At 43.6% G+C, this 17,737-nt stretch overlaps 1 protein-coding gene across 1 annotated transcript in view; it reads right to left on the reverse strand.

Annotated features, from left to right (window-relative positions):
• Window positions 1-17,643, reverse strand: part of HLF (hepatic leukemia factor) — a 58,985-nt gene extending 41,342 nt beyond the window's left edge. Inside the window, exons 1-2 of the mRNA XM_011979249.1 lie at window positions 17,574-17,643; window positions 15,350-15,685 (exon numbers count right to left, since the gene is read on the reverse strand). Coding sequence (XP_011834639.1) covers window positions 15,350-15,545 — 196 coding nt within the window. The 5' untranslated portion in view covers window positions 15,546-15,685; window positions 17,574-17,643. The remainder of the gene's footprint in view (window positions 1-15,349; window positions 15,686-17,573) is intronic.
• Window positions 17,644-17,737: the final 94 nt, after the last annotated feature.

Here is a 17,737-nt window from a genome sequence, read left to right on the forward strand (position 1 = left end):
GGCACCTACACCTGTGCTTTATCGGAGTATCCACGGAATTACATGTTGGAATTCCAGCTTCCCTCCACCTTGCAATACCTGTCTCGTGACCAAGGAGCTGAATCAATAGACTTCCTTTCTTCCATTCTCTCTGTTAAGCTAATCAGAATAAGCCTCCTTCAGAGAGTAAAACATTATGTGCTGGAGGCTCGGAAAACACATTTACAGGACATCGGAAGCAACATTGGCCCGAGTCCTTGATCTGCTGCCCAGTAGAAGGACAAGTACTAAAGGATCTTCCCAACCTGCTCTGGCAGGACAGCAAACACCAGGCACCAGTACTGCCCCACCCAAGCCAATGGCAGACATCACTAGTTAATCACAGAACTCTTCACTGAGCCCAGACCAAGCCTCGGAATCTTTCAAAATGACTTTCCAGGTACCTACTAATCCATCAGAGTCAGCTGCAAGATGAAACCTACTATCACAGGCAGGTCCTACAAACCTGACTTCAGCCACCCAGAAAAGCCAAAGGCCCCCTCTGGCCACTGCCCTTCTAGAAAAGTTGTCATCAAAAGAGCTAGCAGTGGGCCCTGGGGTTTTTCCTTCTGCGGGCTTTCCTTTTTTTTCTTTTTCTTTATAAAAAAATTATTTTGTCTGGCTAATAAACTACTGCTAAGAAATCCAACTGTTGGAGCAACGATTCCAGCCGGATAATTTATTTTCAGGGTTGCTCTGGAATGCTGAACACCAGAGAGAATCTGGTGGTTCCCATTCAGCATGAAGACCATTTTTTAAGGAAGTCACTAGCTTCACTGTTGTTGTTGTTTTTTCTCCAAAAAGTATCAAATGTCTTCTGCTTTTCAGCTTTAGTTTTTAAACTCTGTCATCCTTTATGAGTGGCAGAATGTCAGATTCTTAATACATCTACTACTTGGCTCGGGAGCAGCTCCATTACCCCCAAGGGGCTTTAAATTTTTTTAGACATTCACCAAAATGTGAATGTTAGTCGTCTTCCAGCACATAGTAGTCTTTGAACATGGGAGTCACAAAGCTAGAAACAGCGCCTACATTTTATAGACAAGAAAAATTAGGTTTTGAGAGATGTGGTGACCTGTCCAGAGACACCTAATGCTGACAGATTGGCTTTAGAACCTAGATTGGCTGACTCCAAGTTCAGTGCTCTTTGGAACTGGCCTACCTTTGAAATTGTTGCTATGTGTTTTCCATCTCTTGCCACCTAAAACCCAACGGAAATAATAATGGACATTGATGTAAACTGTTCGGTCAGTTTTCTATTATGACATAGTTGTAAGTTAGAAGGACGCAGATTATTCACATTTTACAGATGAAGAAGTAAAAGCCAGAGAAGCTGAACACCTAAGGTTATACTCGCAATTAAGAGCATAGCCAGGACTACAGATTAAATCTCCTGTGTTCCCAAAGCAGCATCACGGAGCTTACAAAGACCCAGTCCAGCAACTCAAAATCCTGGAAGCAAGACTCCAAAGACATTAACTACAAGTGCATTTTAGAACGTGGTCTTTAAATACCAGATTTGGACTCTGAATTAAAACTCGCTGGGTGACAATCCGAGTAGGCACAGTCCCACATCCTTTTACTGATAGCTTGTTTAATGTAATTTAACGTGCATGACAATCCTACAAAATAGGCCACCATGTTCCGGATGAGGAAATGGGGGCTCAGAATTCAAGTGACTTGCTCAAAGTTTCCTGGCTTTTCAGCAGACCCCCGATTCCAAATTGAATTTAGCTTGGTGACTAAAGGGCTCCACAGTCACGTGCTGATGCTATTAGGACTGTGTTTCTCTGAATATCTTTATCAACGCTTGTTATTTCTGCCTTGAAAATGATTTCATCCTGATCTCCATGGTTTTTGGCCACCGAGATATGCCCAAATTTATTTTTAAGCTGCCTGTAGTCAGAATGGAAGGGCTGATGGAGAAAAAAAGAAAACATACTTTGGCAATGTATTCACAACATTCAGTCCTCTTGGGAACAGACTAAATTCCAGGGACCAATATCATTTCTAATATGAGTTGATTTCCTACAACCACTTACAGTAAGTATTTAGGACAATCCTGGTTTTAACACATAATGGCTATTGCTATGATTTCATACTGAATTGACCTGATTTAAACTTAGGAGCATTGTGTCCACTCTTTTATAAAAGCAGGGAGGGACTCAGAAATATTTTTTGTTTTGTTTTGTTTTGTTTGAGATGGAGTTTCGCTCCTGTTGCCCAGGCTGGAGTGCAAGGGCACGATCATGGCTCACTGCAACCTCCCCCTCCCGGGTTCAAGTGATTCTCCTGCCTCAGCCTCCTAAGTAGCTGGGATTACAGGCACCCGCCACCACACCTGGCTAATTTTGTATTTTTCGTAGAGACGGGGTTTCACTGTGTTGGTCAGGCTGGTCTCAAGCTCCTGACCTCAAGTGATCCACCATCCTCAACCTCCCAAAGTTCTGGGATTACAGGCGTGAGCCACCGCGCCTGGCCGCGACTCAGAGATATTTGATGGGATACAAAAATATGCTGAGGGAGCTTTAGCTGAAATTGAACATCCCTCTCAAGAGGCTAAAATCTTGCCTAGTTTCATGCTGATGTACTTTGCAATCTCTCGAGACTGGTGTACCTTTAAAAGTCTTATCCTGCCACACCCATATGTATAGTGCACAACCTACTGTGTCGAGCGAGATGCATGTCAAAGGCCAAGAACCCCACAGCTGTAATCTAGTTGGAAACCAAAGTCATACCAGGTTAAACTCAATTCTTAAATCAATCAATTTCTAGTTGTCCCCTTTGTGTAAAAACTGTTTTTAGACGTTTCTTCCAAATAATCTACTTTTGTTTTTACAATTTCCTTATATTTCCATTCCACTTCAGAAAAGCCCATTCTTTCCCAGCTGGACCCCTCCCTGCCATGTTTCCCTCTGGTACAGAGAAAGGAGAGTTAAGAAGTGTGTATTTGAGAGACTCACACTAAGGAAAGCAGAAGGTCAGGGAGTTTTGTGACCATTGAAAACCCATTTTCCTGCCTCCACGTCACTCAAGAGCCCATCAACAACAACTAGAGGACAGCCGGTTCACTACTTTATGGCCCAGAAGTGCCACCAAGGGTAAAAAGAAGAAACAGAAAACACAGATCTGGCAGCATGTTGGAAAGGCTCTAGAGCACCAAAGGAAATGTATTCTAAATTCCCTTTCACCCTTACCCACTCAAGATCTTCCAGGCATAGCACCAGAAGACATATGCAGGCACAGCAGGGCATATGGAGATGGAAGACGCAGACTAGTTGGAAACCAAAGTTTCTGCAGAGCATACATCTATTACAAGAGCTATCCAAGAAAGCAGGCAGTTACACTGTGACATGCTAGGGTGATAGGACCACAAATGGTGTTTGAGGTGGGATGTATCTTCTCACAGGTGTAAATACACAAGGTGCTCACCTGCTTTATTATCTCTTCATGATCCTTTCTTCCCTGCAATAACTCAAAAGCAGTTTCCAGGCCATCACTGCTATAGCATTGCTGTAACACAAGATGTGTTCCCACTTAAGTGTCCATAAAATAGCCATGGAGGTGGAAGAAGAGAAGGAATAGTAATCGTAGAATAAAAATAAAACTGCTGAAAGCTGCCATTTATATACTGAGCACTGTTCTAAGTGCTGTACATGTATCATCTCATTTACTTCTCCAGGAATCCTCTGAAGCAGGTATTAGCACCCTCACTTACAATGGAGGGAACAAATGCAAAAGAGTTATATGGCTGGTAGATCCCACACCATCTTTGGGGGTTGGCCAATGACATCCTCTCTGATGGCAGGTAAATGAATGAAAATAATATTTCGGTTCCATATACTTATATGAAAATTTAAAGATATGAAAATTTAGTGGTGGGGGGAATGGAGAAGGGGACAGATGGAGATAACTGGCAACAATTTGGTGGGAATGCTAATCTCAATTACTGAAATGTCTGAATGACAAAAATTATTTTGCTATTCACTAATATGCACTTGTCGTTCAGAATATTAATTTATATATACACAGTTAAAATCTTTAAAAACTCTTTTGTACTCAAGTTAACTCTGTGTCCCAAAATTATGTTTGCATAATTAATCTGTTTGGTAATATTTTTGCTTTTTAAATTAAAAAAATATATAACGTAGAGATGGGGTCTCATCAGGTTGGTCTTGAACTCCTGGCCTCAAGTGATCTTCCCACCTTGGCCACCCAAAGCATTGGGATTACAGGCATGAGCCACTGTGCCCAGCTAGTAATATATTTCTTTATAAAGAAGACAAAGATATAAATTTTAGTTTAAGCAATTCAAGATAAAATGATCATAAAACCTGAGTCAATGCAATGTTACTGCCACGCAAGTGAGAGGGTCAAAGAAGAAATAAAATAAGCAGACCTAAATTGCTTCTTTATACCTAGTTTGTGTAATACTGAATCTTCCGGTCGTTAGTTGTTTAGGAAGTCAATAACTAAATATCATTATCTGGCCTACTATGTTTAGATAAATTTCACTTATAATGTTAAAAATAACTTCTTTGACATGAATATAAATATTATTTTAAAATCATTTAGTTGCCACTGCCCATCTGAAACAAACATGCTTTAGATTCTATGAGGAAAAAAGATACTCACTTCCCCAGGAAGGTGTATTAATACAAATAAATCAATCATAATGAAATGAATTTTATGCAATTCTTACGAGGCCAGTTCTGCAAATTTCTCTCTTCTTGTCTTCAGAGACTCTTTCAAGGCTTTATTTCCATCTTTACAGTTTGTATTACCTACTATTTCCTCTATAAATCTTTCAATGGCCTTTGACCTTTTAAAAGCAATACTATTTTGATTGGATCTGAGATCTCTGTCCTGTTTTCATAGTTCTCTAGTAAAAGCCTGCATGGTCTCCTTCAGTGACACTAATTCAGCCCACATCATAATGACTCCATCCTAAGGTGAATTAAGTCTTCTGTTCAATCTTCAGAGCAAGTTGAGTTTACCTGTTTGCCACTATCCTTAAAATAACCCTTCATATCTTGGGGTATTGAGATTTCTGTTCTGGGTAATCTGATTACTGCGTATCTAGATGATCTTGTTCATCTGGTTTGCCGCATTGACTCCCACTGGTCAGCGCCTGGTGGCATCCGTCCCCCAAACAAACCTTTGCTTTTCCCATTCAATTCAATTCAAGTGGCATTTCTTGTGTATGAACGGACAGGCGTGCTTAACTCTTTCCATTAAGTGGAGAAGGACTTAGAGAGCAGTGATGAGACTTTCCTGCCCCACTGTCCATGCCTGGGTTCCACAGCAAAGACATCACAGCAGACTGTTACCCAGAGCTAATTAGAAAAGAAAGCATTGCTCTTCCCCACTCAAGGAATTTCTGCCAAAGCATTTATTTCTGCTGATCCGTTTATGCAATTCCACTTTCTAAGAGAACATTTTGTCACAGATGATTTAGTGTTGTAGCTCCCTGAAGCATCTTTCTGTAGCATGCACTCATTGTTTTTAGGAATATAGGGTCTCCCAGGCAAAATTTGAGAGGCAACAGGGTTTAACAGCCACAAGCCATGTCTCATGATAAGACCTCAAATTCCAAAGCATTCTTCCAAAGATCATTAAGGAAACAAATCCCAGATTAAACTTCTAAAAACAAAACTTTTACGAACCCTGTGTGACAGGGGAGCTGCGTAGTTTTTCAGGAAAGAAAATGAGATTGGATGGGTAGTGAGTTAAGAGAGTAACATCAGTTTGTTAAAGTCAGAAAAGAAGGAAAACTAACATTTTAGGAATTTCCACATTCAGTCATGGCGTCTGTACCCACCACACAAGCCAATTTAACAGAAACAAATACTATAGTTTCTCCCCCAGCAGACACTCGATTCTGCCAACACTCCTGTAATTATCCCAACTGTATGTAGCTGGAGGTGAAATGCCCACATTGACAGCTATTTTCTATGTAAGTGAACTAGATTGGGTTATGGCAACTCTTTGAGCCTTCTGAAATCTTGGCTTGATATCAGGGCACACTTTAGAGGGTGCTTGAGCAAGTCATTTCATGCACGTGACATTCAGCCGTCCAACCCCCTACAATCCGATCCCCTCCCACAATGTATGTCCCTTTCCTTTACTAGTACTCCCAATGTGAAACACACACACACATCCCATATCTAAGCATGATGTACAATTCTGTTTTCAGGAAAGAAGGGAGCCACAAATACAAGGTCAGGATTCAAGAATGCAAAACTGTAATAATGACTCCTTTGTTTCCCAGGAGTAAAATTAATAAGCTAGCCAGAAACTTGGCTTAGTATTTTTAGCTTGATATTACTGCTCCAGGTAATCCTTATAATCAGGTACCACTTGTATCACTGAGACATTAACCTTCCCACCCCCACCCACAAACCCAAAAGCATGCATGCCCACGCACACGCACACACAAACATATACATAACATCTGGTTCAATACACTTATTTGCAAACCTAGTAAGCTGTATAAAACAGAGGCATTTAAAAGTGATGAACGTTAATGAGTTGGGTTTATTAAAATCTATTTTTCTACTCCTATGAGACCAGGCCTGCTTTTGGACTTTTAAATTCTGAACCAGTCAAATCCCTCAAACTATTTCCTTGCCAAACAGTGTTTCCCCCAATCACCAAAATTATGGGTTTTATAAATGAAACCTAAACCCTGTGTTTTTGAATTACTTTCTCTAGATCATTAGAACATCGTGTTTTGAAAAGCTGTTTGATGTTCAAGGGAGAGTATTTATTTTGAAAATAATAAAAATAAGGAAATCCTGGTTTGCCAGAGGAAACTATTGTCAAGTTTCTAAAAACGTTTCCAATCCAACCTTGAACTCAAGTGGAAATGTTCACATGCCACTTCCCTGCTCAGAAACCTTCAATGACTCCCTATTGCCTACTGGATAAAGTTCAAGCGCTGCAGCCTGGTACTCATGAAGCTGTCAGCCTGACTGGCACCAACCTCTCTGACTCATCTCCTTGACTCCTTGATATGAATTTTCTGCACCAGCCAAACTGGATCTACACCCTGTTGCTTAAAACACCCTGTGGGCATTCCTGCCCCTGTAACTTTGTGGGGCATGAACCTCTCCAATCTGGCTCTCTCACCCCTCCTTCCGGGCCCATCACAGGCTACAACTCTTCTAAGAAGCTTCCCCCAGCACCTTTGCCTTGAGCAAAGGCTGCTTCCTGTGAGGTCTGGCAGCTCTTATTGGCTATACTGCTCTGTTATTTATTTTTAAAATTTTTATTCATTTTCTTGATTAATCTTTCAACCTCCTCTTTTCAACAGATATTGGAAGCCTCTATATACCAATCATTTGACACTGAGAACATGCTCGTTTGTCCTGTCACTCATCACTTTGCCTAAAAGTCTTATCTTCCCTACTAAATCACTGTCTCTGGAAACGAGCAGCCAAATTGTACTCTTGTCTCTCTTCCTCAGGGTGCACAAACCAAAACACCAAAGCACAAAACAAAAGCAGATGCTATTTCTGGGACTGTGCACATTGCTCTTCGCCTCCTAAAACCTCCTCTGTTGCCTTCTCTTTTATTTTTCATTTTAGATACAGGTTCTCACTCTGTCACCCAGGTTGGAGTGCAGCGATGCAATCAAGGCTCACTGCAGCCTCGAACTCCTAGGCTCAGGCGATCCTCTTGCCTCAGCCTCCCAAGTAGCCAAGACTACAGGCACGTGCCACCATATCCAGCTAATATTTTTAAAAATATATTCTGTAGAGATGGGTCTTGCTATGTTGCCCAGGCTGCTCTCAAACTCCTGGTTTCAAGCGATCCTCCCGCCTCAGCCTCCCAAAGTCCTCTGTTGTTTTCTAATCACTGTATCACTTCGTAGAGAAAAGTAACTGAACTGATTTATGGTAAAGGCTTGTCTACTACGTACAGGGCACCAAGCTGGATCTTTCCTACATGGTAGCTTTAGAAAGCTCACAGAAACCCAACAAGGATGCTGCTTTGCAGAAAAGACTATCAAGGTTCAAAAAGATTAAGGATTTACTCATCAAAGAACCCCTTGGGGAGAGGAGGAATTATTATTCTGGAATGCTTGTGTAAAGTCTTGCTTGCAAGCAGGAGAATAAACTGAACCCTTCTCCTTTTGAAACACCATAACATACCTTTATGGCTTCCTTACCCCCAAGATCACTATATTGCCTTTAAACATAAGTATTAATGTCTATCATTAAACATTCAATGGTAGCAGTAACTGATTGACCTATTACCAAATATGACACGGAAGAAATCTATCAAGAACTTCTTTGGGCAGGGCACAGTGGTTTCCACCTGTAATCCCAGCACTTTGGGAGGCCAAGATAGGTGGATCGCTTAAGCTCAGAGTTCAAGACCAGCCTGGGCAACATGATAAAACCTTGTATCTATAGAAAATACAAAAAGTAGCCAGGTGTGGTGGTGCATGCCTGTAGTCCCAGCTACTTGGGAGGCTGAGGTAGGAGGATCTCTTGAGCCTGGGAGGTTGAGGTTGTGGTGAGCCATGATCATGCCACTGCTTTCTAACCTGGACAACAGAGCATGACCCCGTCTCAAAAAACAAACAGACAAACAAAAAAACTTCTTCAAAATGCATTTTGTTTATTTAATCCCGTGAGCCAGGAAGAATGAGTAAAGGGTACAGTCAGCTACTCAAGGTCACCTAAAATTCAGAGGCTAAGAGAAGGGCAAGCAAGACTTGGCAGAGAAGCAGGAGAGAAATCCAAATTTCTTGACCAGTGTTCTTAATTAGCTAGGAAGGGAAAAGTATCAAGACTCTCTCTGAGCCCCACGCTTGGTCCTCCCATGGGAAATGCGATTCGATGGTGGTGAAGGTGCTGCTTGCAGCAGCTGTTATTAAGCACTTGCTGTGTGCGACGCAGGGTGACAATTACTCTGCATGCATTGGCTCATATGACCTTCAACAGTGCTATGAGGCAAGTCCAATGATTGTTCCAAAGTTCCAGATGAGAAGTTGAAAGCTCAGAGCATTTAAATGACTTGCCTGAGATCGTGAGCAGCTAATGAGTGGCAAAGTCAGGATTCACACTCAGGTTGGTTTGTTTACTGGATTCTGTGCTCTAAAAAACATTACTGCTATATTGCCCATATAGACTGGTGTCTCAAACACAGGACATTCTGACAGACATTGTGCCTGGTGAGACAGAGGCACCTAAGTCTGAAGGAAATTGAAATTTACAGGAAAACGGTGGTGTAGTATCTTTAGGACAAGACATTTGCTGGGGGAGGGCCTATTATTATAATCACTATTAGCTGTGACCAATATTCTCACCCACTACCATTACAGAATGAAACACAGGCCCTGTACCTCTCTAATATATTATTTTCTAATTTTTTTCATCTTATTACTTTCTCTGCTACCTCCCCTCTTCCCTCCATTTCCATTGCTGAGACATAAAAAATGATTCCTGGGTAAAAGTGATTAGTGCTAGTTGGAAGAGAGGTTTCTGAGAAACCTAATAAATCACGGCTGTCTTCCCCTTCTCTGGCTTTCTACATGAGAATGTTATCAAGGGTTTTTTCTTCCCACCTCCCCCACCCCCTTTCCTTCTCCTCCACCTAATTCTGTCTTTATACTGCTATTTTTCTAGTCTGGTAGGCACAGTGCTGAACTGGAAAGACTCTGCCAAGACCCTTGGCAGGAGCTGGCCTCCAGGAATCTTGCCCACCACAGCAGCGCAGAGAAGACAGGGCCTCTGGGCAGACAGGCAGGAGAGAGGGCCGGGTTTGGGGTCTGGCTAGAATGTTGGACAGAACAGGTTTCCCTGGCATCTGAGCTGCCCTCCAGAGCTCAGCTTTCTCATGCCAGGGTCAGGATTACAATTGCTTGCCGGCACTTGCTGTCATTCTCCTGGGAAGGGAAGCGAGAGGGAGGAGGGAAAGGAAAAAAAAAAAAAAAAAAAAAAAAGCAAGCCAGCACACCACACAGCGTTGGGCAAGCTCCACAGGGCACAGCCACGTGTCTGGAGCACACGGTCATGCAGGCAGGCAGCCAGGGTTGCCAGGGCTCACACGAGAGCTCGGGGGCTGGGCACCTAGACAGTGGCTGTTTCCACATTGGCAGAACAGGAGTTGGTAACCCAGAAGCCATGCTGCTCGGTTAACATCAGGGAAGTGACTTGTCCTAACCCAGAAGGAAGAGAAAGGTCAGGCTGGCTGCACAGAGTAAGTGTTGGACATGATGGGAAAGAAAAAAAAAAATGCATGAAAGTATGTCCTATTTTTGCAGAGGGAAGGGGACTGGGTAAATAAACCCCGAAATAGAAAACAGGGGTTGGGAATCCAGTCATTCCTTTCTGTACCTCCATGCCACTGACACCATAACGGCTGAATGCACTGAGTACTCATGCAGTACACACTAGCCGGACTTGTCAAGTGCGATCTTATTTAAACCTGCCAAAACTCCAAGGGAGAGGGGCCATTTGTAATTTCCATTCTACTGATGAGTAAACTGAGGCTTAAAGAGGTTAAGAAATTGACACAAAGTTACATGGCAAGCCAGGGGTGGGTCCGGGATGTACACCCAAGCCCCTGAGCCCACAGCCTACACTCCTAACCACCAAGTTGCCTTGCTTTCCAGACATACCCCAAAATACCTCTTGCCACAGGCTTGGGATTACTATCCTGTGAATGTCAGCAAGCCCGTCCTCTACAGGGCTCCGTGGAGAAGATAAACTCTCCAAGAAACAGAGCAATGTCTGCCTGCCTCCAGAACCATGCAGACTCCCTCCCCTTCAGGATCCCCTAGCCCCTGATGAATGAACAGCACTTTCAAGATGCTTGAGACACCGGGCACAGCCACTATCAGTCATGGCGCTCCCAACCTGCAGATGTTATCAGTCTGCCGGATTAGAAAGATATGTGAACTGCACGCCCTTAAGGGGAGCTTCACTATTGGGAAAAGAAAGAGAATCCTCCGACCTTCCATAAACGCAGAATCACCTGCGCAGAACTTCCCTCCATCATTATTCAGATTCCCAGGCCAGCATTTTCTTTCCATACCCAAACCTTCTCACAAGGAAGGTCGGCAGAAACAGAACACAAACTCCATATTGCAAAGGTACAATGGGTTCTCCCCCACCCCCGCTCCTTTTGTGCCACCCACTTATGCCATCCTTTTCCCACACACGACCACATGGAAGGGTTTTCACTGTACTCTGTAACCAGCCTTCATCATAACCCGGTCTCCATGCTCAGAACTAGAAAGACAGCCTTCTTAATTCTCAGCGGAATATGGGCCTAACAGTGGTAGGACACCCCCCAGCTATTCAAAGAAAAACCACCAGAGGAAACAATTTCAAATCTGGCTTTACAAGCATGTGATATAAAAATAACTCTGCCTTTGTCTGCTATAGATGACTTTCCCTAAAGGGATGGCTGTCCTTAAAGCTATCGCTCAATTCTCAGGGCAAACAGATTCTTCTTTTTCCAGTACCCGGCATATATTCATACCTCCAGGAGAGCACCCCCACATCCCACCTCTGAAAGTATCTACAATGCAAACATTGAAGTCATCAGAATGACTCCTGCCATCTCTGCTGGCCTAGGAACATTCAGGACACTGCACCTTGGATGACCGAGGAGCCCCTGCAGTTAGCTCCAGCCTCCAAGAACCACTACTCTTCCCTTCATTAAGATGTCAGCCCAGAAAGCCTGGTGACCATACAATAGCCACAACACGTTTTAATGAATCCCTGGATTGTTTCTTGAAAGAAAACTGGATTTCTTCAGGTATTTGATTCATTCTTTGGTCAGTTAGACTAATAGAGATGGGGTGCCCAAGATAAGAAAGGGGGTGGGGCAGTCATGGTAAATAGTATGAGAATTCACAAGAATGGGCCGGGTGTGGTGGCTCACACCTGTAATCCCAGCACTTTGGGAGGCTGAGGTGGGCGGATCACTTGAGGTCAAGAGTTTGAGACCAGCCTGGCCAACAGACCCCATCTCTACTAAAAATACAAAAATCAGCCGGGCATGGTGGTGCATGCCTGTAATTCCACCTACTAGGGAGGCTGAGGCAGGAGAAGAGCTTGGACCTGGAAGGTGGAGGTTGCAGTGAGGCAAGACTGTGCCACTGCACTCCAGCCTGGGTGACAGAGCGAGACTCCATCTCAAATAAATAAATAAATAAATAAATAAATATTCACAAGACTGCTCACCTTGTCATTCCAAGAAATCCTTGGGGTAGACCTAGAAATGCAGACTTTATCAGCTCATGGTTTCATTGCCCTTCAACCAAACAGACAGCACTAACACCACAACAGAGCATAGCTCAAAAGATGCATGCTGAGTGAATAGCCAGAAACAACGGTTTGGTAAACTACTCTGCAGTTATCTCCTGATTAGCCTGATGGCTTAGTTTTATCAACTAAGTGTATAATTATGCTTTTATTAATATTCTATTTCTTCTTGGCAACCCAACGTCCCCTGACCTTCTTAAAAGTTTTGCCATAAAGCATTGCAGGTGGTTTATCCATTCGTGTGACAGGATCCTAAAGTAAGTCTAGATTTTGCTGTCCAAGTTGAAGTTCTAGACCAGTGGTTCTCCACTGGGAGTGATTTTATTATGCCCAGGGGACATTTGGCAGTGATTGAAGACACTTTTACTTGTCACATCTGGGGCAATGAGGGTCCTACTTGCAACTAGGAGGTAGGGGCAGGGATGCTGCCAAGCATCCTAGAAAGCATAGGACACAAGATTTACCCAAAACGTTAACAGTGCCAAGGTTGACAAACACCAATCAAGACTGAAATTATACAATTCCCAGAATGCCCAAGGCTACATCTGCACTCTTCCCTTCTGAGGACTTATTTTCCTCAAGAGTAAGTTGGTACTTCTATTCTGGTCACTCCTGTGAGCCACACAGAATAATCAAGAACTTTCTCCTGTTTCTGGTTTGCTTGCAATATCCATCCATCAAGCCAACATCTCTTAGAAGTTTATTTTGCGTTGTAATCTTTATCATGATCAACAATCTATGAGCAGCAGAGCGTTATTTTACCTGAGTTTGGTATTTGAAGACAAGGTTTAACTTTTTTCCTTTTCTGTGAGGACTATTGAGTTTTCAATTCCAAGAAGGAAATTATGTTAAAATGTGTTTCCATTATTTAAAATAAGACATTTAAATGGAGAACTTATTTCTAGATCCTCAGTGTTCCCTTTGATCCCAGTGTCTTTTCACCAGAACCTTACGAAATGATATCCCCTGAAACTCAGGAGTTCTTTGCTATGGATTGCAACTCCGACCCGGCATTCCAAGCTTCTGAGAGTCACTGATCAATACTGACTCCAAGGAGCTCTGACAAATGAGTTTTCAAGCTGCTTCAATTTCCAAAACCCCAATTTTTGACTCTCAGTAGGAACCAAGGTGTGAACACCCAACATGTGCAGGTCTCCTGGGGAAAAATACAGTATTCCTAACATGGTACACATCCTAAATTTGGTAGGGGACTGAGAAATACTTGTCAATTGATTACAAATGTTAGGGTCAAAATACCCCAATCCAGTAACTACTGGGCAAAATCTCCTGACATTTCTCTCCAGAGGAAGGGTTATGTACAGTACCTAGTTACCTTAAGAAGATATTTCCGAAGACAGGGATTGAAGAAAGTAACAACAGTTGACACATATAACAATGATCACAATTGCTTCCGCAAATAGAACACTCATTGCTAATCATTTGACCCTTTATACATATTACCTCTAATTTTCACAATAACTCAATCAAATAGAAATTGTATCCTTCTACGAAAAGGGAAACTGAGGCTCCAAGAAATGATGTGGCTTTCTAAGGTCACACAGCTACAAAGTGGTGATTCTCAGTCTACAGAGCACAATGACCGAGGCACAACTGTGTCTCTCACTGGAGCTCTGTTCCCTTCTCTCCTCGCTGTTTTCCCACTTTGAAGGGTTATTCATTTTGTTGGCTGTTCCTACAAATAAACTGAAGATAGTGGCACCGCACATTCTAAGTAGCAGGGACTCAGGATCCCATAAAGGAGTGTTTTCCCAAGCCCCCGCAGCCTCCAGGGGTGGCTGGAGACTAAGAATTAATTCCATTCCAGCCAGTGGCCTTGAGTTATAATTCAAAGTGAATTTTGGAGAAGGGGCCAGCACGCAGAGATTTGAAAGGAAGAACTTTAACTCTAATATGAATATATCAAGGCAGGGGTATTCTCTTCCTCCTTTGCATCATTTCCTTCCATTTAAATCTTGCTCTGTGTGCCACAGAAACTTCTACAAGGGTCGAGGACACGGAGTTCAGTAACAATCTCTAGCACAAGTTTCGCATTGTCCTGCTTTCTGTCTTCCCCCACAGCTAAGGCCCTCAGCTCTGTGACCTTCCGGACGATTTATCTGGATGAATCTTTGTTCCTGGTTACCTGTGCACATGAAATTGTCTTTCTTCCTGTTCATTTTGTACTACAGGGTGCTAAAGGCATGAATTCAAAGCTGCTTCAATCTGTGTTTATATCTGAGCATTAGCAGTGGGTTTTGAAGTACTGGTCATTTCAGGTGATATTTTTGTGTACTATTTCAAGATCATTTACAGCTGACCTTGCAGCCTTGTGGGCTCTGATACAGGTAGATTGAGTGTGATGGACAGATGAAAATGAAAAAAAAAAAAAAGTAAGAACAGTTGGGTTTATGGGAATAGCAACGAGAGAGATGGAGTCTGGTCCTGAAGAAGCCTCAGAAGCACAACATGAGAGCCTGGATTTAGATTCTATAACTCAGCTAATGACAAAACAAGATGAAAAGGATGGAAAAAATATACCTGCCCCACATCCCTACTCATATTTTTTTTTCCTTCAGGACAGAGAAGAGTGAATGTAGGTAAACCAACCCCTATTGAGAGGCTACCTATTATCTATGTGTTTAGGGAATGAGGAAAAGAGATAGGAGATGTGATGGAGGTTTAAATTAGCCAAATCATTAACTGTAAGTTGTTACTTCTTAAACCTGCAACCCTTGGATTGGCCGCATCACAATCCCATGGGGGAGCTAGTTAAAATGCATATGCCCGGGCCCTCACTCTAGACTTGCAAAATCAGAATTTCTAGGGGTAGACACAAAGAGTTTGTATTTACCAGACCCTCCGGATGAGTGACATGGACGCTCATTAAAGTGGGAGAGCCTCTGCCAGGAGTGGAGCAGAAGAAGGTTCCTCTCTTAGGATATTTGCCAAAACCTGAGTGTTAAGATGTTTACGCTAACTCTACCTCGCCTGTCCCGTTCACCCTCCTCCTCCCTTTCTGAAGGGAGCATCTTCAGGGCACTTACCTGGTCTGATGGGGCTCTGCATACAGTTCGGAGATGGGATGCCAGGGTGAAGGGGTGCAGAGGCCCGGCTGCTGAGGTCCATGACCGAGGGGGCAGCTGAGGAAGCTGGCTGCAGCCCGGGAGGGTGAGGGCTGTGGTCATGCTGAGATGGGCTGGGGGGAATGCCATTTTCTGACAAAAACTCCTCCAGGTCCATGTATTCCAACTGGAAAGTATCTCCGTCATAGGGAAGGGTTTTGTCCCATAAGGTAGGCCCCAGGAATGCCGACTGGGGGACCGTCGGGCTGTTACTCTCATCATCCAGCTTCTTTTCCTTGTCTTTATCTTTACTAAATGCTGCAGAAGAAGGGAAAGTTGGACTTAAAAAAAAAAAGAAAGAAAGAAAGAAAGAAAAGAAAAACAATACCGCTCTTTTACCACTCTTCCTGGCCTGTTATAAAACTACTTCTCACGAATGGCAGGATCCTTCTCTGGCTGCTGTCTTTTGTAGATCTAGAGTTAAAAGTTCAGGCAGGACGTGGATCTCTGCCTGTTTTTCAACATCTTCCTATTTACTTTGGAAAGAAGGCACTAGCCCTTGGGGCAGGGCTACAGGCTGATCTAGGATAAAAACCAGTGAACAGCCTCAGCACATTATTTGAGAAGAGTAATAACTTAAATTTAAAATAGTAAAATAACACCTGCGATTATATACAACTGCTGTCATTTTTAACAAAACAACAGCCAATAACCAGGCTTGAATTATCTTCCAGAAATTCAACAGAGCAACAATACTGAGGTCATTTAGACTTACAAAGCCAGTGAGTTAGTGGTCTTAATTTTAGTAAGGCAGGGACCTTCCACCCTTCTTTAAAATCATGTTTAAAGCACCTACTGGATATCTGGTTCTTTCCATATATTATCTCAAAAATCTCACAATAAACTTGCAAAATAGCAATTACCTCCATTTACAACAAAGACTTGGAGGCTCTGAGACTTGAAGGAACTTGACCAATGCCTCATTGTTGGCAGAGGAGAAAAATGAGAACTTTCTGAGCTCACATGTGTTAGCTTCTAAAGCCACTGGGGCACACTGATTTTTACGAAAGGAGTTTAGAAAAATACAAAGTGTTTTCTTCCTTCTCTTCCCCAAACATTTGAGTATGATCCAATTTACAAACAGTATGCATTTACAAAACCTTTCAAAAGCACAGATATTGGAAAAGGTGAGTTATTCTATACACTTATGTTGGAAGTATGCAGCTATTTTCTACCTGGAAATACTGCTCGCCCATTAGGTCTTTAACAAGCATTCTGGATCTTGCCAATTCTAGTATTCAGTCGTGGGTGGAATCTGGGATTAAGGAATTTGCTTCTGAGTTTCATCTTCAGAGAAACACAGCCTCCACTGCCATCCATTCTAACCCTCTACCGTCTCATCTGAAAATCTGACTTAAAACACCCACATATGCAAAAGCCTGCAGCAGGCAGCCCCTTCCTCCCAAATGCTCTTCCTTAAAGCATAGTTAAGGAGGGGTCCGTGGCTATCATCTGCAGATTGCAAACTCTTGCAATGCAACAGGTTGTCCTCTCCCAGGAAAGAAGGTGCAAGTACTCCCAAGCTATTTGCAGCCAAATAACCTTTCAAGACTTTACACTGTGAGTCGCACGGTTCGCATTTGCTACTGTGATACCGAAGGCATGAAACCGCATCAACTCAAATCCGTGGTATCACTAGCTGGGTTTGGGGCCTCATCACACGTACCCCTCCTCTACCGCTATGGCCAAGGTTGTCTTGGGAAGGTTTGGGACTTACCAAGAAAGGGCTCAAGCCAGAGGAGGCTCCTGCGCGATTACACGTGAGCCTGCTCTGCTCTCCCCTCCCACCAGAAAAAGTGCACCGGGAAAGTGTCAGCGCTGGAGGCGTGCACCGCTTCCCGCCGAGAGACCACTCCCCCCACCGGCCCCAACCCCCACCCCGCTTTCTCAGCTACCCTTCACCAGGAGAAAAGGCGTCTTCTCTCACACCTCGTGGGTTACAAATACTAACCAGTAACAGAAGCTGTAACACAACCCCAAAACCCAGGCTACGCAGTGAGACCCCCTCCCTCAAGCCGACCCCCGCCCCCTGCCCCGCACAGAACCAGGCCCCAGGGTTTCTTCTCTCCAGCCCCGGAGGCTCTGCCCTCCGCAGGCGGGCTCGCTCTGCGTGCGGGTGTACCTCGTTCTAGGGAACGATCCTGACCTGTCAAGTTACACCTCCCACCCGCGCCGCAGGAGCGGGACCCAGGGAGGCCGGGTGCCCGAAGCTCTTTAAATGTAGCTCAGGAGGGGTTCCTCCCCTTTCATGGAGGAGGAGGAGGAGGAAGGGGAGGAAGGGTGCTGGGTGAGCTCCTCAATTTCATCAGA

Source organism: Mandrillus leucophaeus, unplaced genomic scaffold, assembly GCF_000951045.1.
Source record: "Mandrillus leucophaeus isolate KB7577 unplaced genomic scaffold, Mleu.le_1.0 Scaffold20, whole genome shotgun sequence".
In the NCBI taxonomy this organism is placed as follows: domain Eukaryota; kingdom Metazoa; phylum Chordata; class Mammalia; order Primates; family Cercopithecidae; genus Mandrillus; species Mandrillus leucophaeus.